The 20,250-nt window shown below is 49.3% G+C and overlaps 1 protein-coding gene and 1 long non-coding RNA gene across 3 annotated transcripts; one reads left to right on the forward strand and one right to left on the reverse strand.

Annotated features, from left to right (window-relative positions):
• Nucleotides 1–1,243: 1,243 nt before the first annotated feature.
• LOC310710428 lies at nucleotides 1,244–15,657 on the reverse strand. The gene is made up of 5 exons (XR_014528057.1): nucleotides 15,312–15,657; nucleotides 13,174–14,256; nucleotides 7,232–7,385; nucleotides 5,070–5,355; nucleotides 1,244–4,727 (listed from the first exon to the last, which is right to left on the reverse strand). It is a non-coding gene; the product is annotated as an uncharacterized lncRNA (long non-coding RNA).
• On the forward strand, nucleotides 10,494–19,621 carry NKX2-1 (NK2 homeobox 1). 2 transcript variants are annotated; one of them, XM_083509561.1, is made up of 3 exons: nucleotides 10,494–10,501; nucleotides 15,645–16,012; nucleotides 17,414–19,621. In XM_083509561.1, exons 2-3 carry the CDS (start codon nucleotides 15,655–15,657, stop codon nucleotides 18,112–18,114), a joined length of 1,059 nt encoding a protein of 352 aa, XP_083365687.1. In that variant the 5' UTR covers nucleotides 10,494–10,501; nucleotides 15,645–15,654; the 3' UTR covers nucleotides 18,115–19,621. The 2 variants fall into 2 exon arrangements, with proteins under 2 accessions (XP_083365687.1, XP_083365686.1); XM_083509560.1 differs by lacking the exon at nucleotides 10,494–10,501 and adding an exon at nucleotides 14,501–14,817.
• The last annotated feature ends 629 nt before the right edge of the window (nucleotides 19,622–20,250 follow it).

Below are 20,250 nucleotides of genomic sequence, written 5' to 3' on the forward strand. Positions count from 1 at the left end.
AATTTGCTCCTAACCACTCTCACCAGGATACATATTCTTTATTCTTTGTCCATATTTCCCATTGATCCTGGGAATAGGCTAGGAAGAGACTCGGTTTTCAAGGAGAGGGGGAAAATAGCTACTGGGAGAAGGAGAGGGGAAGTGTGATCTTGCCCTAGCAGGGAGTAAGGAATGTGGGGCAGAGGTTGCCTGCCTGTGTAATACTATCTATAAAGCACAGCCTCCAGAGTTTTTTCCTCTTACCACTGAACCTTACGAGAAAGAAACTCTGGAGGTAGGATTAGCGAGAAGAATGTCCACATCCACGGGACACATGCAGGTGTGAGACCCGAGACCCCGCGTTTCTTTTATTTATTTTCGAATTTAAGCACCATACTTTTACGAATATTTAAATTGCTGCTGAATTAAGCGAAGTGTGCCATGGGGGAAAGTTCTGCATTGATCAGGAAGGAAAAAATCAAAGCTGCCAAGAAGCGTCCGGCGGGCAGTGGCGCGGTAGCACTGAAGGAACTGAGTTCGAAAGCAACGACAATTACCCAGAAGCGGTGCTGGAAGATTCGACCGCTCCGTAGTTATTCTTTGATTGACGGAGGATCGAGAGCTCGGCTTCTCTCCGGCGCTCCCGGCTTGCAGTTCTCGCAGCGCCCGGTAGAGGCTACTGCAGATCGCCTCAAGCCAAAGCGAACGCGCCTTAAGGAAGAAGCGCGAGCCCCCGGAGTTAGTAATAACCTTTGCTACCCACAGGGAGCCTCGATGCCACTTAAATAGAAAAGGCATCCTCTGAGTTTAACGACTCAATGGCAGATTGCAGGATTTCCCTCCTCCACTAAATGCCTTGGGTTCTTGTTCCACGGGTCACACTTCGCATGGGCAAGTAAAAGTGAACTGGGACTTATAGGTTTTGCTCCATCAGTGAATTACGCGCACACCGACACTGACACCCCAACACACCCACAGCACAGCTTCTCGTCCTCCCACTACCAGTACCACCACTCCCCAGGGTCGACCGAGCACGCCATCGATATATTTAACAGGGATTTCCCCCCCCCCCTTTGCTGAGTAACTCCAAGTGACCAACGGACAAGGAAACCGAGCAGCTGGTGGGTCCTTGCCTCTCCCCCGCCGCCTTCAAGGCAGGGATGACGCTTCTCTTGTGGGTAGAAACGAATAAATAAGAACAACCAAATTCCTCCATAAATCATTCCATAATTTATTTGATTAAAAAAAAAAAAGAATTGCGTGGTAACTGACGCGGGAGGCGGTTTCTTTGTATGTTGGATTGTCTGTTTTGGGTTTTCAGACGAGGAGGGACGTGTTCGTTTCCACAAAGCAAAGGCAGAACCAAGAGAAATTAACACGTAGCCTTGAAACTGTTGGTTTCTGAAACAGGTGGGCAGAGAAGGCCGGGGGTGGACCGAAGCGGGGTGTTTGGGGTTTAGAGGGTCTCCAGCTGTTGTTGGACTACAACTCCCATCATCCCTAGCTAGCAGGACCAGTGGTCAGGGATGATGGGAGTTATAGTCCAACTGGGTTGGCGACCCAAGTTTGCCACACAAACTCCCCACACATGGAGTGTGATCCTCAGTTGTCACAAGCACATACGTGGGTGGGGAGGAAAGAAATGTAAAGGTTGGAGTTAAAAAACAAAGGGATACAATTCAAGGAGAACTTAGAAGCATGCTTACATACACTCTGAATTATCACAGGCTACTTTGGTATCCCATTGCCGTTTACTCGCCCCGCCCCTTTTACACCCTCGCACTTGAGAACTGAGGATCGCATGTACAGTATACAAAAGCCAATGCGGTGTAATGGTTAGAGTGTCAGACGAGGACCTGGGAGACCACGGTTCAGATGTCCACTCAGACGTGAAGCTAATTGGGTGACCTTAAGCTAGTCACCGTCCCTCAACCTAACCTACCTCACAGGGCTCTTGTGAGGATAAACAGGTGGAGGAGAACCATGTATGCCGCCTTAGACTCCCTGGAGGACAGGCGAGATGGAAATGTAGCAGATAAATTTTAAGTAGGGAAATGTGTTTGTCTTTGAGGTGTCACAAGACTTCTTGTTTTTTGTTGAATCAATCTAAAATAACTACCTCTCTGGAAACGGCTACATTATCCCAGGAAACCTGATCACAACCCTCTAAATTAGGCCAGTAGAATAATTTTCGTATTAGGAAGGCGGGTTTCCTGGAAAGATCGTAGCTGCAGAAAGATTTAGACCTTCCTTGCTAAGACGTCAGTCCTGTCAAGCTACCATGGTTCCCAGTCCATGAACTCAGGGACTGATCGTCTCAAACAAAGAGTGTGCTGCAGGACAATTCTCCAACTTGGGAGAAGAGGAGGAACCATGACATTTAAATCGGGGTAAAAACTGAGTCACACACACCCCCTCCTACAACTACCTCTTTTAATGGAATCTTCTGAGCACCAACCCCTTATTCTCATAGTATTTACGAGGCTATCAGGGTGACTAATTTCCAGGTGCTGAGTCTTACAGTCCTGTGGAGCTGCTGGAAAGTGGTCATAGTCTGCAGATTATCTGGGGCTTTCAGATTTAATTCAGCCTGCCTACACACCCAACACGTACTGAGTAGATGCCAACACCTACGCAGAAGATAGCGGAGGAATATTGTATTTTATTACTTTTAAGCCTGTTGTAGATTAATCGAGGAGGTGAGTATAAACTGCGAAATAAACTAGTAGCAGGTTCTTAAAAACCACGCGCTGTTGTCTGTGGAACGCTCGCCCACAATAAACTGGAACAGTCACCTCCAGGGGTGGGGAAGCTGTGGTTCTCCAAATGTTGCTGGACTACAGCGCCATTATCCCTGACCATTGGTCATGCTGGTTAGGGACGATGGGAGCTGGAGTCCAGCAGTATCCAGAAGGTCACAGGTTCTCCACAGAATGGGCTGTCTGAAATATGCATCCAGTTATCGTCGGTAGTCTAAGTCTAGCTGTGTTCCAAATGCGCTGGAGCCATTTAGGGGGAAAGGCCGTCGGCAACTTAGGCAGGAGCCTTGTTACTCTGCTGTCTGAAATAGGCATCGAGCAGAAGTAGCAGAAAGACCTTCCCTTCTCCAGTTTGTTTCCATGTAATCCGACAGCCGAATGATAAACTTATACACTGAAGAAGAAATCGGTGCTCTACGTATTGTAAAGCTCGCGTAAGTTTGCAGGAAGAGGGAAAAGGAACTGAAGATAACAGGATCCAATCCAAACCCCCCGCTTTAAAAGAGGACCATTGGGATCTTCTGTGTTTGAGACAAAGATCTGGTATATCTGAGCAGAAATGAGACTGGAAAGGGGAAATAAATCTTGGTATCTGGTGGCACAAGCGCCAGACACACCTTTGCAGCTCCTTCTTAAGCCTGCCTCTCTGTAGACTGCCAGGTAGGAAAGAATGGCAGGAATGGACCACAGAGGAAGGGTAGGGTAGCTATAGATATATCTGGAGCGGGAAAGGGACAGAGAGAAGCTGAGGGGCTGGTGAGCAGGCAAAGCAGTTGGAAAGTGGGGGACTAACTGTAAAGAACTGCGCCCCATTGTTCCTTCGATCAATTTGTGCCCAGAGCTCAGTCAAGAAACTTACTTTGAAAGAGTCCCTACTCCGAGCGATATGAAATGTTACCAAAGTGACTGGCCATGTGCAGAGTGCTTTTCCCACTTCGCCAGTGAGTTGCTGCATACTTCCCGGATAAAGTTCCTCGGGATGGGGTGGAGACGCAAGGTGAAGCCATGGTGGCGCTCGTCAGGTGTGGGTCTGGAAGAAAGGGTGGATGGAAGGAACAAGATAAGGGCCTCCGAGCCTGAAGGACTTGAGCTCGTAGTCCTTTGAAAGCCCTGCCTGCTGGGCACTTGCCCGCGAGTCGTCCAGGGGCAACGCTAGTCACCTACTTTCCGAAGGAGAAGGCGATGCCAAGAAGGCAACTGGAGCATGGGGTCCGTACTGTGCCTCAGTGTCATGGTCTCCTTCACTGGTCACTGTGCCACGGTCTCCTTCACACATACGGCGCCCCATAACTTATTGACTGCAACTGACGCCCCGATGTTACTGCTTCATCACTAGAGCGCAGGTGGCAGGTCATCTGGCCTGAAACAATGGCTGTCAGTGGAGCGAGTGTGGGGTCACACATTGCGTTCCCCAGCAAGTGCGCAGCTACAGTTAATGAACTGCAGCGGGGAAGAGTCGCTCACCTTGTATTCGTTTGAGCTTTGCATAGAGACCTAACAATCCTCTCTACCTCTTGCATGCCATGCCCCACTGAATTATTTCCTCGCTAGCCCTGCATATGTACGTATGTGCCCCACGCATCTGGTGAAGTGGGCTTTATTCCATAGAAACGGATAATATACATCTATATTAGCCCTTTCGGTTCCATATTTGGTTCCATTCTCTTTTTTGCAGCAGCATGAGGAGGCTGTATTCGTCTCCGGTATCACGTACAGAGAATTCACGTGGATGTGCAATGTATGTGTGAATTAGCCCCTAAACGAAACAGGAACCCAGTACTAAAATCTGACCAGTGAGACTTAGCTATCTTTAGAACTACAGCCCATAAACCCAATTAGACCCATTCCCAAGGAAAGTGTTCACAACCACTTTTTGACTGTTCACCCCGGGGAAGCACTCACTGACTTCAATGCCATACGGTGTATTTATTGCATTTATATCTCACATTTTTCTCCGAGCTCAAAGTTGTGTATATGGTTCTCCTACTCCTCATTTGATCCCTTGTTGTTGTCGTTTAGTTGTGTCCGACTCTTCGTGACCCCATGGACCAGAGCACGCCAGGCACTTCTGTCTTCCACTGCCTCCCGCAGTTTGGTCAAACTCATGCTGGTAGCTTCAAGAACACTATCCAACCACCTCGTCCTCTGTCGTCCCCTGCTCCTTGTGCCCTCCATCTTTCCCAACACCAGGGTCTTTTCTAGGGAGTCTTCTCTTCTCATGAGGTGGCCAAAGTATTGGAGCCTCAGCTTTAGGATCTGTCCTTCCAGTGAGCACTCAGGGCTGATTTCCTTAAGAATGGATAGGTTTGATCTTCTTGCAGTCCATGGGACTCTCAAGAGTCTCAACAACCCTATGATGTTGGTTAGGCTCAGAGACAGTGACTGGTCCATGGTTATCCCGTGAATTTCACCGTCGAGTGGGGAGATTTGAACCCAGGTTTCCCAGGGCCTAGTCTGGCATTCTAACCACTACACCGTGCTGGCTTTGTTAAGTAGCTGGTGGTATTCTGCAGGAAAAGGCTGTTTCCCTGTGGTTGGTTTTTCTTGCTTTGTTTTAGTGGCTGACTTTTGCTCACAAAGACAGTGCTTGCTGGAAGCGCATGTTTCCCGAAAGACCCTGGAAAATTATTATTATTATTATTATTATTATTATTATTATTATTATTATTATTATTATTATTATTATTAATTCAATTTGTATACCGCCCTAAACCCACAGATCTCAGGGCGGTTCACAACATAAAAACACAAAATACACAAGAAAAATAAAAACAAGGACAACCCAACTATCCCCCTTATACAATCAGACCATGGGCTCATCTAGCTCATCTGGAGGTGACAGGAGACTGTCTCAGCCGAATGTGGAGATGCTGGGGATGGGACCTGGGACCTGGAATCAGCGGCGTAGCGTGGGTTGTCAGCACCCGGGGCAAGGCAAGTAATTTGCGCCCCCTAACCCGGGGCAAGGCAAGTAATTTGCGCCCCTAACCCCTAACCTGCCGCCGCTGCCAGCTTCTTGCTGCTGCCTGGGCCGGGTATTCACAGTTCTACAAATCTTTGGCGCTGGCTTGCTCCATTAGTTTAACTTGGGGGGGGGGTGAGAGAGAGATTGCAATCGTGCTATGTGCACCGAGAGGGGGGGCACGGTTGTAACGCAGTGGGGGGGGGGGAGAGAAGAAGAGAAACTAGCAGGAGAACCTTGATTTCCCTCTGCAGCTCTGTGGGGAAGGAGGGCGCAGACTGGGCTCCTTCCTCGCCACAAGATCCCTCGGCTGGCCGGGGCCGCGCTCCCCTCTCCCGGCCGGCAGCGCCTGCAAAGGCTGCGGGTTCCTCTGCTCCTCCGTCTCTCTTTCCACTGGTAGCGAGAGCGGGTGGGAGGGGGCCACCCGGGAGCCGGAAATGGGTGCCAAATAAGGAGAGCGGGGGCCTGGATCCTGGCCTTGTTTGGCGCTTCCCCTCAGCCGGTCGCCCAGCCAAGCCCGCGGCGGCGGCGAGGCGATGCCCGCGCAGGGGGGCGCCCACCCCTCGGCCCCCGCCCGGCACTGCCGCCCCAGCACCTGCCCGCTCCTCCCAAGGGGCCTCCTCTCCCTCCCGCCTCTTCGCAGCAGTCCTCGCGGGGCGGACAGGCTCGACTCTCCCCTCCCTCTTGCGCCCCATCCCGCGCCCGATCCTGGCCAGGCTCCGGCTCCGGACCTCCTTGCTAGCGCCTGCTACTCCCCCTGGTCACCCAGCCCGACCCCTCCTCCCAAAGGAGCTGAGCCCCGAGGCTCTTCGGCGACTCTGGAGGTGGCGAGTGCGCCCCCCCAGATGTTGCGCCCGGTGCGGCTGGCACCCCTGGCACCCCCCACGCTACGCCACTGCCTGGAATGCAACTCATGTGCCCCATCACTGAACACGGCTTTCCCTCAGTCTTTCTGGGCAGCCCGAGAGATCTCTTGGCCAACCTTCTGCGGCGCGGCAGCAAGCAGCATCTCAGCCTCTTCTCTGCTTCCTTCGGTTGTTTTCTCTTTGGTGCCTCTGGAATGTAGTCATATCTGGGACTGACAGACAAGGAAAGGCGGTGGTTTGTTTGTTTGTTTGTTTGTTTGTTTGTTTGTTTGTTTGTGCGCGCTGACGATTTCACTATCTTACAGAGGAGAGTTTTAGCTGTTAACTTTCGGAAAAGGTCCTACTTTTCCGACTCCAGGCGAAAACATTTCTCTTCTCCCAGGCCTTTGGCTAATTAAACCATCTATGATCTTTTAAACTGCTGCGGGGGTACTGTTTTTGTTTGTTACTATGGTATGCATTTTTGTGTTTTTTACATTGTAAACCGCCCTGTGATCCTCGGGTGGAGGGCGGTATAGAAATTTAATAAATAATAATAATAATAATGAAATAATAAAGTGACTTATTTTGAACGCAGCTGTGGGGGAGGGTTATATTAACCATAGAGCATCCTGCTTCGCCGGCTGGAGCGTTCACCACCCCCAAGAGCTTCAAGGCGGACTTACTTGTGCCTTCATTCTTAGGGAGTAGCCTCCCCGCCATCTTTTTCCTTTCTTCTTTTTAAAGCCTTATTCTGGCATCCAACAGGTGCATTGAGACTGAAGCTTCTGCGGACTGCAACCCATTTCGTAAAATGCAGGAACTGCCATTGGTATAGCACTGTGGGTGTACGAAGGTGGACGCCAAAATTAATATCTCTGCTTTATTATTCGCTGGAATAAATAAATACAATTTCTCGCAACTAACTACATCCTTCCGGGATCCAGAACAAGCTTGTCTACAATGCATTTTTATGCTTTAAAAACTCTCCCCATTTCTCTCCCTCTCCCTCTACTTTTCTCTTCATTTTCTGGCTTTGGTATTGCCTGATTCTTGAAACCATGAAACGAGCTACTGCAGGCGGCGGCAGCCTATTTCATTGGATGGGTGAAGCAGTGGTATGGGTACAGAGACGCTCTGAGCTGAAGTTCGCATAAACAGGTGAAGTGATACACCTGCTCCTGGGCTGTGTTACTTCAGCCCAAACTGAGAACTAGCGGGGATTGCTACAGAAGCATGCTGCTTTCTGGAGCATTAACTATGTATTAGTTAGATGTATGAGAACACAATAACATAAGAAGAGCCTGCTGGATGTGTCTTTCATTGCCTTCAGAAAGCTCAGACCATCCTTTTGGTTTCAACATAACATGCAGCTCCAGGTTCCTCAGGTTGCTTATATCCAAAGACGAACAATCTAAACAGAACAGCCTACTGGCCCACGATGACAGTCCTGATGAATTAATACAAGATGCCATAGAAGCAGGGCGCAGGTGCGTTTGAAAGTTCTTGCCACAGTAACCTTAATGACATTACAATCTTTAAAGTTTACTTAGAAGGAAGAGGTCCCATCAGGATAGCTGTGCACCACCTCCAGTATCCAAGGTGAGATGTCTCAGAGTGTTAGCTGCTGGGGAACAGCTGCTATTGCGCTCATGCCCTTCCTTGTGAGCTTCTCATAGGCATTTATCTGGGTACCGTGAGAACACGATGCTGGACAAGATAGACCTTGGGTATGAGTCATCAGGGTTCTTCTTCCTATAGTCTTCTGTTCAATGCGGACATATTTTCCACGAAGGCATTTTGAAGTGGAATGTTATAGTGCTGCAGCCTTGGTTCCGACTTTAATTATTTCAAGTGCAGCCCATTGCTTTATTGGGACTGTCCCAAATTCCAGAAGTGTGGAGTTCCAACCTCAATTTTTATCTGAAAAGTTTACTCATGGAATACAAACTCAGAATCTCTACTTGAGCACAAGGGTATCAGGTATGTGGATTTCACAACCGGAGCAGTGGCAGATTTAGGGCAAAACTGGGCCGGGCCAAAACCCAACAGAATAATAGAATAGAATAGAATAAGCGAAGAAGCAGGAAAACCCTCGCTCCCCAAACTCACAATCCGTTTACCACATTTTGAAGCAAGTGAAGTTGTACCCATAAAAATAGCGGGTGGCGATAATACCATTAAGTGAAGTAATTGTCGTTAACTTAACAATCGAGGTAATTAAACAACACCATTAAAGAGCAGAGTCTAAATTTGCCAAACTACGCCACTGCACCAGAGAAACGTATGAGAACTAGAGAAACGCTTTCTCCACTTCCGGTTCCAGGTACCTCGAATGAGGCAAATCACATCGAAACCTGAACGTAATAGGGGGGAAGACCAAGACCCCCTATAAACGTATGTGGAAGCAATCACATGGATTTTCAGTGGAAGAGACTATCAGTTGAGGTCAAACAAAGCCCGCTTCTTCCAAAATCAATGCTAAGTCACAGATCTTTTGGGGAAGTGAGGGTAGCACTCATTCCACAATAATCCAGCTTCAGTTCATTGTGGCTACTCCCGCCAGCGGTCGTTAAGACTGCAGCCTCAATAGAATCCTCAGTTTGCAATTTGGTCAGGACTCTTCCACTTAAACCCGCTTCCCCAGCCCCCTTATTTGAACGAGTGGTTCTAAAAACAGCTCAGACTCGGAATTCGTTCTCCTTGTTTCAGTGGCGCTCAGGGAATCGTCAGGGCAGAACTTCCGGGCAGAAGCCTAGGGCCCCATTCAGCAGACTGAGCAGGAGGGTCCCTGGCCTGAAGGCAGTCTTGGGTCATTTTGGAGCAACGTCTGGAAACACACAGAGTTCAGCATCAAAAGATGGAGGCAGGCTTCAGATTGTCCAGAGTCTAGGAATCATCTAACTGCGCCGCTTATGAGACTGACATCCACCCTAAACTGTTTGCTCCCAGGAAACAGAGAATCCTTGTGGGGCGGGGGGAGCCTGAAGGGATGGGTAAAGTCCAACCTCCGTGTGTTTAAATGTGGTAGCTGCTCCTCAGCCGAAGTCCAACACGGTTGGTTTGCTTTGTGAAGAAACCTGTTGGAAAGGCGGAGGGGGGGGCTCGTGCGGGGGGGGTGGCTTCCTGAAATCCAGCCTCTGCACAATCGGGGAGAATTGATAAAGTGTTCCTGAACCCTCCCAGCTGAAAGGAAATAAATGTCTTGGGAAGACGTTAGGCGAGACCACTCTGGTTTAAGGGCGTTATTCATTAAGTGCCTAAGCGGGTGCTTAATTTAAGCAAGAGCGTCTCTAGCATTCACAGCGAAGAACGCCATCTTAAGCACACTCACTTTGGAAGGAAAGTTTCCTAAGGAGGGGTTGACCTCTAGCCAAGAAATCATCTGTCGGGGGTCTGAATTAAGCGCCTCATTGAGGCCTGCTGAACAGCAGGACCTCGGTACTGTTTCTATTTCGGGTGCGGCCGGGGGAAAAATTAAAGCCAACCTACTGCGTTGCGACTTCTAAGAGATACCTTGTTTTATTAAGGCTTTTCTCTCCTTATTTATCTTCCTTCCTTCCTTCCTTCCTAGCACAGAGAAGCGCCTCCATTCCCCCCAAACCTTTGTAGAAATACCACTTTCTCATCCACTCCTCCCGGTCATTGTGGCTACTTCCTTCAGGGGTCCTTCACGCGGCAGCCCCCAAACGGCCTTGTCAGTAGAATCCACAATTTACAATTTAGTCAGAGCTTTCCCATTTAAAGCAGCCCCTCTCCGCCCCCGCTTTTAATGGCCAGTTTTCTCCATTCACTTGGAAAGCCTTGGCAGCTACACTGAAGGGCGGCAAGGGGAGCCTGGGGGGGGGGGAGGTGGGAGGTGAGCTCTCTCCGGAGAGCCCCGTTGAGCTCCTTTCGAGAAACGACTCCTCTGAGTCCCCGCCATCTGGTGTGGAGGAGCCTGGAAGACGCTGCAGGTTCGGGGGGCACCGTCCGCGTTGAGGTTGGCACCGTTTGAGTAAGAAAGTCCTCCCCTCTTCTCCTCCCCACCCGCCCCCTTTCCACCCAACGTGAAGAGTTATCAGTCGGATTCTGTGGGGTCAAACTATTGAAGCCGTCGGACAGTAAATCAAAAGCATTTCGCAGACACCGGGAGGTGGGGGGGTGGGGAGGTGAGGTTTGGGAGACAGTGACTCTTCTGAAGGGCATGGGCCGAGGGGGAAATCCTTTAAGCAGGCCAAAGGCATTGCATTTTTCTCCTCCTTTCTCTTTACTTTTGCATTCCGCTTCTTCTTTTTATTGACTGATTGGTGTTAATTCAGCCAGGTGAAAGGATACGGTGTGATTAGGCTAGTAGCAGTGAGCACCGAGAAGGAAGGCGTCGGTGGTTTGTGCAAAGACAGGCTCCCTCCAAATTTAGCTGGAAAGGGAGATTTCCAAAGGAAACTTTCCTCGCCAGTTCGAGGAGGAGAGATTAAATTGGATTGATTAGCTGTGGGAAAGCAGATAGCCGATCCGGAGGAGCGTGAAAGGGCTTGCCTCTGACAGCGCCTGGTACTTCGGGAAGTAAACCCGATTCACTTTAGCGGAACTTAATTCGGTTTAAGAGGCAGGCTATGAAGATACGCCCGGCTTTCCAAATGCGAATGAGGGTTAAAATTAAGAACGAGCCGCTCTCCGCTCAATCCCCACAGGTCAAATATATTTTACCAGGGCTACTCTGGAGTAAAGGTTAGTGCCACCCGTTTACTCCAGAGTAGTCCAATCCGAGTCCACGAAAATGCTAAGGAGTCGGTCGACCTTATTATGGACATTATTGATCTGCGGAAATGATCGATGGTGCAAAATCAAAGTTCCCTGATGCTGGAGGTCAGTTTTGTTTTTTTCAAGGGAAACTACTTCCAATACCAAGTAAAGCTGCTCAGGAACGGAGTGGAAATATAACCGGGGCCCCGTACATCGGCCTCGGTTCAAACGCCTCGGCTCAACTGGTTTGGGGCTCAGGGTGTATCATTGAAAATCTTCCCTCAGGGGGCGATCCCCCTCCTGTTTAGTTCCATTGCAAAATTCCCATTTAATTCCATGACAAAATTCCCGCATGACACTCACGTGAAGATAGAATGATCAAACCACCCGTATCTGGAATAGCCAAGTCCCACCGTGGAAAGGTATTCCCTCTTCCTCATCAAGAAAATGGTCACATTTTTTTTTAAAAAAAATAAACAAACTTAATAACGCACACCTAAAGGGGAGCACATAGGAAATATCCACCTTTCTACCCCAAGAGGCACTCCCAATAAAATATTGGAGTCGAGCGGGCGTGGGCTTTAGACGATGATGAAATCCATACTCTTTACAAGAAATAAACGAGAAAACAAATAATATCAGTGCATGCTGATTGTATATATCACAAAACAACAGAGGCATCTTCCCCTGCACAAGAAGGAACTACCTTGCAGTACACGTTGGCAGATTCGTTTAATTGTAAGGAAGCCTTCGAGATCCATATTTTCTAGTAATGTGTATTTGTGCGTGAGTATATAGTATGTGCGTGTGCGTATCTTCTGTCTCTAATGCACCCTAAAATGTTTACTGAACAATCCTAATGGTTTGAGCTGCTGCTAGACATTTTTTAATATATATAAAATGGTAAACAATTTGGATGAGTAGAGTGAACTGAGTTCAGTTCCTTAAAACAATCAAGTTATTGAGTATATAAAAGTAGGAAAAGGAGGGAGGGAGGAATCTAAAAGCCGTTATCCCAATAAGTATGCCAGTCCTGTATCTATATAACGTATTTATTAAAAAGTTGAGATGAGATATTTTCAAGAAATCAAAAGAGTCATTAATACAACCAAATATTATAAAGTCTTTGTACTACAGCTTGAATTTATGACCGTAACAGATATTGAAATTCACCCCTCAGTATTTTAGCATACAGTTTTGTGACTTTATAACTAGTTTTGGTGTTACTATGTGTTTTGCATTCTCATTATAATTATTAGCCGAACAGTCATGAAATCACCAATCACTTCTAAAAAATGCATTTGGGAAGGGAAAAATAACTTTCGATTCCCCAGCAACTAAATTATTTTAATCACTTCGGTGAATAGATTTCCCCAAAAAAGCAAAGAAAGAAATGGCGCATTAACTCAGAGGCGAGCAGAACGGCCCCCTTTCCCCTTCCCAGCATTTGCGTCAAAACAGGGCTCAGAAGTGCCCAGATTTCTAAGTTTTAAAGTTTCCCCTTTTCTTCACGAATCCAGAAACTCCCCGGAACCCAAAAACAGATACTGTCTCCGATGCGAAGAAAACTTCTTGGGAACGAAGTTCCCTTTGGTTTCCTTCCAGGAAATCTATTTAGGGCGGTGCGTTACTTGTACCCGGTTCACACACGTGAAAGTTGTTTCCACCGTAAGCGCCGCGTCAGATCCTAGCCTAAAGCATCCCTCGCCCTATACACCTCAACTTGGGGTGTGGGTCCGTCCCATCCATTTCCACGGCATCGACTTCCGAGCGCGCTTGGGACTGCAGCGTTAAGGCGGCGGCTATCTGTGACTTGGCGCCGGAGAAGTCGAGGGGGAAACGGAGGGGCTGATGTGGGGGGGGGGGGGAGTTGCTGCAATTATATTGGCGTGGAGAAGCTCACCTCTTGCCGAGCGGCAAAGTATAATCACCGTGCAGGCTTCGACTTGAAGGCTGGGAAGTCTCCTCTGTGGGCACCTACTTTTCTCCTAAGCGCTTTCTTGCCTTCTCAACGAGAGGCTCCCAATTGAAGGGAAATGATCCTTAGGCACTAATATCGAGCCAGTGACAAAGCGACTGGCCATTTACGCCGCCACTTTAGACAAAGATATTTAGTTATCCCCGGGTAGCTGCAAGTGCACTTTCGTCTTTATTTATTTATTTGTTTTAAAAGCACAACCCCAGCCGAGGGACGCCAACATATTTACCAGGGGCAATTACTTAACTGTTAGGACCTAACTGTTATTTGAGACTCTCTTCTTCTTCTTCTTCTTATTATTTTTTAAAACAAAAAACAAAAACCCTACCAGGTTAATTGCCCCCCCTGCCTTGCTATTTCCTTCAGCTTGAAAGAATCGCTTTATTAAATTAGGTGCCAACGCTCTAGGCCTGGGTGAGGAAGGGGCTGAGTTTCCCCTCCCTACTTCGCGTTATTTTCCTTTTCTTCTTTGCCCGCCCACCGCCTTTCGCCTTCCCTTCTAACGACGGGATTCTTCCCTCCCTTCCCTGCGGAACTTGCGCGTGTTAAATATCGCTTGGAGCAAGGGCGCGCGCCCCTGGATCCACGAGCCGTCTAAGCAGACCTCTTTGGAACGGAGCCATTATGAAGAGGCAGATCTGACACACCCACGCATGCCCATTAAAATCAACCGGGGAAATCCTCCACCCGCTTGAGCGGAGCGTGGGATCGTGCCCCTCGAGGCTCCCTTCCCCCTCCCCCCCAGCACCAGCGCGCCTTAACCGGCTTGTGGATCGTGGTGGAGCCGCCTTCAAGCCTCCGTCCCCCAGGCAGCTCTCGATTTCTCTTGACACCGAGGTGGCCGCAATTAGGCTGAGCGGAATATTAGGAAATGAAAGACACAATTCTCCACTGGCAGGGTGATGACCTAACAGGTCTTTTCCATCCCTGGCGCCTCTGATTCATAAATAACCCGAGAAGCTGCTTTTAAGCTTTAGACGTGGCCCGGAGGAGTGCGTGACACGGTTCCTATTGGAAAATAACAAACGGGCTCTTAGCTTTAATGTGTTTTCCAGCAGCCCATCATCCTTATACAATTGCTTTACACACATTTCTATCCCCCCACCCACCCCGCGCAACATCCCCCACCCCCACCCCAAAGTTCCAGCTTCCATCTGCCTGCGGAGTAACGAGCTAGACAAAACGATCAGATGATTGCATGTACAGAGAACATATATTTGGCGAGGCGCGGGCGGCGCGGGCGGGGAGGGGATGCGCTCGGAGCCTCGGACAGATAAGCTTCCTATAGGCTCTATAGCTTATGCCTCCTAAGCAGCGCTGATAAGGCACAAGTAGTTTGCTCTAGACAACCCTCCGCGCCTCTCTCGAGGCTCCGTCCAATGTCTGGCCAGAGAGCGGATTCCTGCCAACTTGGCGATGTAGGAACGCTCGATCCCGGTGCTATTTCACACAGAGACTGTTCTTTTCTTCCTCGGGTGCTTACGAAGGGGAGGCGGGGGCGGGTGATGGTGGTGCTTGGTGGTGGCTAAATCCAGTCCTTCAGTCCTGACCTTCCTCGTTCAGACTGAGGTAGGAGGAGGAGGAGGAGGAAGAGGAGGAGGAGGAGGTGGGGGGGTGAATGGGGGGAGCGTGTGGGGCGGTGGGTGGGTAGTTGGGTGGTAGTGGGTAAAGAGGGCTTAGGATCCGAACGGGCTTCCTTTTTGTGAAACTCGCCCACGGGCGGGGCGGGGGAAGGAATAAAGCTCCCCCCCCCCAGCGCGCCTCTCCCAATCCTCCTTTCTCCATATTGGAAACTCTTTAGAGCCCCATCTCCAGCCTTAGGGTTCGATTCGCACCCCTCCCGAACAATAAATCCATAAACCGATTGATTCGGGGGAGGGGAGAAGGCAGGACTTTCCCTTTCAACCGTTGCATTTTTAATTTTTTTAAGGCTTATGATATATACGAATTATATATATATATATATATTAAAAATAATAAAAAATAAAGGCTGAGTGGGCAGGTGGTTCGGGTGGGAAAGCCTGAGAAGTAAAGGAGGGGGGAAAAACTTAAAAGGTGTTTACCTTGTCATCAGCATGTACGCTAATTATCTCGGGCAAGATGTGGGGTTCTATTGTCTTGTTGCTTTAGTGCCTATGCCCCGCCTCTGGTGGCAGCCTAAAACCTGGCGTCTGGCTAAAACAAACGAAAGGCAGCTCTGAGCCTCCACTCAATCCAATTAAGGCGGACTTGGTCCACTCGGTTACGTGTTCATCCAACAAGATCGGCGTGGAGGCAACACACCAGAATATTTGGCAAAAAAAAAAAAAAAAAAGGAGAGAGAGTGAGTGAGAGAGAGAGAGTGAGAGAGAGAGTTTTGCCTCCCCTTTCCCTTTTTTTCCCTCCTCTCCCCCCAGCCGCCGAATCATGTCGATGAGCCCAAAGCATACGACTCCTTTCTCAGTGTCTGACATCTTGAGCCCCTTGGAGGAAAGCTACAAGAAAGTGGCCATGGAGGGGAGTAACTTGGGCGCTCCTCTGGCAGCTTACAGGCAGTCGCAGGTGGCGCAGCCGGCCATGCAGCAGCACCCCATGGGCCACAACGGGACGGTCACCGCTGCCTACCACATGACAGCCGCCGGGGTCCCTCAGCTCTCGCACACCGCCATGGGGGGCTACTGCAATGGCAACATGGGAGACCTTCCACCTTACCAGGACACCATGAGGAACAGCGCTTCCGCCACCGGCTGGTACGGGGCGAATCCGGACCCCCGCTTCTCCACAAGTAAGTGCTCCGAGCTTTCCCCCCTTCTCCTTCTCTCTCCACCTTTCCCCGTGGCGCGGTCGCGCGGTCCCAGGCAGACGGGGGAGTGTGGGGCAGCAGTTAGAGCGGAGGTGCGCGCGAGGGGGAGCATTTGGCATGAAGCTGGTCTGGATGTTGCTCCCCCCGCCCACTCCCCCAATTTTTGTGTATTAATAATAATAACAACAAAAACTGCAACCGGTTTCTGACCTTGTCCTGGACTCCTGGGCTCTGGTCTGCTCCTGGCTTTGGCTGGGGGGAGTCAGGGGCTTCTCTTGCGCCTTATGATTAATCTCAGCGGCTAAGCGCATTCACAAAGAGAGGAGAAGCGTTTTATTGGACAAATGTGGGTGGCTGAGACCAGGAGGGAAGGAAGGGACTTACGAATAAAGAATAATGCGAGCCCAGAAGAAAAGAAACCGTGCGAGGGAGCGCGCTTGGATATAGGAAATAATAAAATGTTTGGACGCCAAACAAATTGTTCAAATAAAACCCTAAGGCGAGAGTCCGTGAAGACGATGAGGTTCCAGTGGCCCTTTAAAGTGTAAATAAAAATTGAACAGGTGCGAAACGAATTGGGTCTGCTTTAGAAGTACGAAGGCAGGCTCTGGACTATGTCTAAGGGAATTAATAAACGGAGAGAAATAGATAACCCATAAAGGATGTGAAAAGGGAGGGGAAGTAACGTTTATTATTTTTTGACAGGTTATTATTTTTTTGACAAATTACAAGGTGTAAACAGCGTTGCAAAAGTGGAGTATATGGTTCTTAGATTATCCTTAGATTATCCTTTCTTAATGTATGCAGGAATGTATGTGTGAGGTAGATAGACAGATAGATAGACAGATACGCATGAAAACGCTGGAATGTACAGTACACCCCAGCAAAATGTCCCCTTTTCTAAATTTGAATTCTCCTCGCTGGCCGTTTCTAGCCACTTCTCCACGAGTATTTTTTTTGTTCTTGTTTTAGAGGGGGGCGGGTTACAGGGTGGATAACGTACTCTACAAAGCCACCAGATACCTTATCCGTTTCAAATCCGATTTAGAAACGGATTTCTGCCGATTTTTCAGCACCTTGCGCGTTGACATTTTCACCGGTATCTATGTGAACTGGCATTAGTGTTGTGGGGATTTGACCAGATATTATTGTTTAGCATTTATTATTATTGTTGTTGTTGTTGTTGTTATCATGTCTAGGGACATGTCAACCATGGCCTTCCCCCCCCCCCTTGTGGATCTGGATCCCGATAACCGGATTTGGCCTCTCGGCGTGCGGGCCGAGCCCGCTACCCGCGGGTCTGCCGGAGTCTCCTCCTGGGCTTTGCGCTTGGTTCCGCTGATTAACGCTCCTTCCCCCGCTGTTTCTCCCTCCCTCCCACAGTCTCCCGCTTCATGGGCCCGTCGTCGGGGATGAACATGGGCGGCATGGGCAGCCTGAGCTCTCTGGGCGACGTGAGCAAGAGCATGGCCCCGCTGCAGAGCACGCCCCGTCGGAAGCGCCGCGTGCTCTTCTCGCAGGCGCAGGTGTACGAGCTGGAGAGGCGCTTCAAGCAGCAGAAGTACCTGTCGGCGCCCGAGCGGGAGCACCTGGCCAGCATGATCCACCTGACGCCCACGCAGGTCAAGATCTGGTTCCAGAACCACCGCTACAAGATGAAGCGGCAGGCCAAGGACAAGGCGGCGCAGCAACAGATGCAGCAGGACGGCGCCTCTTGCCAGCAGCAGCAGCAGCAACAGCAGCACTCGCCCCGACGGGTGGCCGTCCCGGTCCTGGTCAAGGACGGCAAGCCCTGTCAGGCGGGCTCCAACACGCCCACGGCGGCAGCGGCGCTCCAGGGCCACCACCAGCAGCAGGCTGCGGCCACCGCCATCACCGTGGCCTCCAACGGCGCCAGCCTGGGACAGCACCAGAGCCACCAAGCCAGCAGCGCCGGCCAGTCGCCAGACTTGGGCCAGCACGCGGGAAGCAGCCCCTCGTCCCTCCAGAGCCAGGTGTCGGCTCTGTCCCACCTGAACTCGTCCAGCTCGGACTATGGGACGGCCATGTCTTGCTCCACCTTGCTATATGGGAGGACCTGGTGAAAGGGGCCGCCCCGACGGGGCCCACCACCTCGTCCTTGTCCGACGGGCTGACCCCTTCCTTTTCTTTTTCACACGCACACACACACGCACACAGAAACACACACAAATACACGCACCCTCCTCCTCCTTTGACTTCTTCCCTTCTTCCCCTTTTTTTCTGATTTTGTTTTGTTTTGTTTTTTTAAAAAAGAAAATATCAGAACTGTGGGGTGGGGTGTTGTGTCCTTGGGACAGACGAGAGGACCAGAAGCAGACTTCTTAAGTTGTGAAATGGCTGCCGTGTTGCTGAAGGCCCCGGAGCGTTGTCTGGAGGAGTTCGGTGGCCCCTGAGACCCACGACGGACCGTGTGCCCGCGGCGTGAGATGGATCTCCAGTGGACGCTTGTATGTACAGATAAGAAAAAAAAAAACAAAAAAACAAAAAACCCTCGGGGCGAAGGGTGGGTGTTTTCTCCCCTCCCTCACCGCCCAAAAAAACTTTAGCGTCCCCCCTCCTCCCCCACAAACACACACTCTTCAAAAACAATGCACAGACGGAGAACCTTCGCTGGCCTTCAGCCCAGACGGTGGATGGAAACGCGGGTGCTATCACGGCTTAGCTTCCCCTTCCCCCTTATGTTCGATGTGAACCTGTAGCTGTATAATGCTGTCAAAAACGTTGGACTAAACCCATAGTTTTTAGTATCCTGACTATTTTGTTGATTAAAAGGAATATATCAAGCAACGATCTACCAAACAAATCAAAACTTTTTAAAAATAAAATAAAATAGGAAAACCCACTTTTTTAAAAAAAAAATATGGATGTCCACAGATCGGTGAAATTATTTGGCGCACGTTTATCTTTCTTTCTCTCTCTCCGCCCCTTGTAACTTATGTAGATATATTTGGCTTTAAATATACTTCCTGAGGAGCTTCTAATAAATTATAAAGATCACTTATCTTTCTTATTGCCCTTTGCTATTTCCCCAACCTTCCTATCACCTCCAAAAAGAAAAAGAAAAAGAAAAAATTCGGGAGCCGAATTTGCGCAATGTAAGCTTCCTTCCCAAGGCCCGTTGAATTCAACGGGGAAAGCCCAGGAAGGACGATCGGGTCCACGTTTCGGGGAAACTGATCAGCACATACAGATATAGGATCGATTTGTATGTTATATTCCCGATTAACTAGAGAATACGACGACAGGGAGTCCTACCCGAGATAAGTAGCAAGGCACGGAGACAAGGAAATCCAAGTGGCGTCATTCGCAGAGGAAAGACAATATTTGCAGACCCACTAATCGAAATCCCAAAAGGGTGCTTTTAAGATGCTGTTAATGCAGGGAAAGGAAGCTAACGAGGAGTGTACTAACAGGGTTGGGGGGGGGGGTGGATATCAAGTCTTTGTAAAGAGCGTCCAGATTTATTAACTTGTAAAAACACCATTTCTACAAAGGTTTCCTATGTAATTGTATTTTAAGGAAAGTACAGTCATCTTATTTATAATCAAAATAAAACGATAGTTTATTGTGCACGAGGTGTATCGTGTAAATTGAATTAACCTTGAAGCGCGCGCGCACACAAAGTGTATGGGGGGGGGTCTGAGATATATATATGTGTGTGTGTATACGTATATGCATGCATATATATATATATATATATATATATATATATATATATATATTGCCCTCCCTTTCCGATTTTCAGCATTTGTTCGACTTATTGGGAGAGGACACAATTTTCAGGCCAGGTAGATTTGTCGATGGCTGTGAACTGAGAATAGTTGTATAACTTTCCCGTTGTTTTAAGCCGGTAGAAGAAGTCACAACGTCACGAGCCAAGAAACAGGCGGCGCTCAGGAAAGGAGCTTCCAGGGAGGGGGCGGGAGAGCAAAACGAAAAGGCTTTACATCCAAGTAAAGCGGCTTTCTGCCCATCGGACATCAGAGAGTTGTAGGCAGGGGAGAAACAAAACCAAAACCCAAAGCACCCTGCGAGGCAGAGCCCACGTGAAGCTCTCGGCTGATCGCGCTGCAAACAGTCGGTCTACGGGCATCTCTGGATAATGATGAAGCAAAAGGGTTTAATCATTCTCTGCTTAGGAGCCCTGGCCGGATACGTAATCCTAGTTTGGCTTGATATATCCAATATATTTATATCTG

The sequence above is a fragment of the Podarcis liolepis genome (assembly GCF_965112155.1).
Source record: "Podarcis liolepis genome assembly, chromosome: 1".
NCBI lineage: Eukaryota > Metazoa > Chordata > Lepidosauria > Squamata > Lacertidae > Podarcis > Podarcis liolepis.

What these genes read in the sequence shown, in the direction of transcription:
- NKX2-1 (XM_083509561.1), top strand. Translation starts at nt 15,655, where the DNA reads ATGTCGATGAGCCCAAAGCATACGACTCCTTTCTCAGTGTCTGACATC. An exon ending in GGACCCCCGCTTCTCCACAA is followed by an intron (nt 16,013 to 17,413) that starts GTAAGTGCTCCG and finishes TCCCTCCCACAG; the next exon opens with TCTCCCGCTTCATGGGCCCG.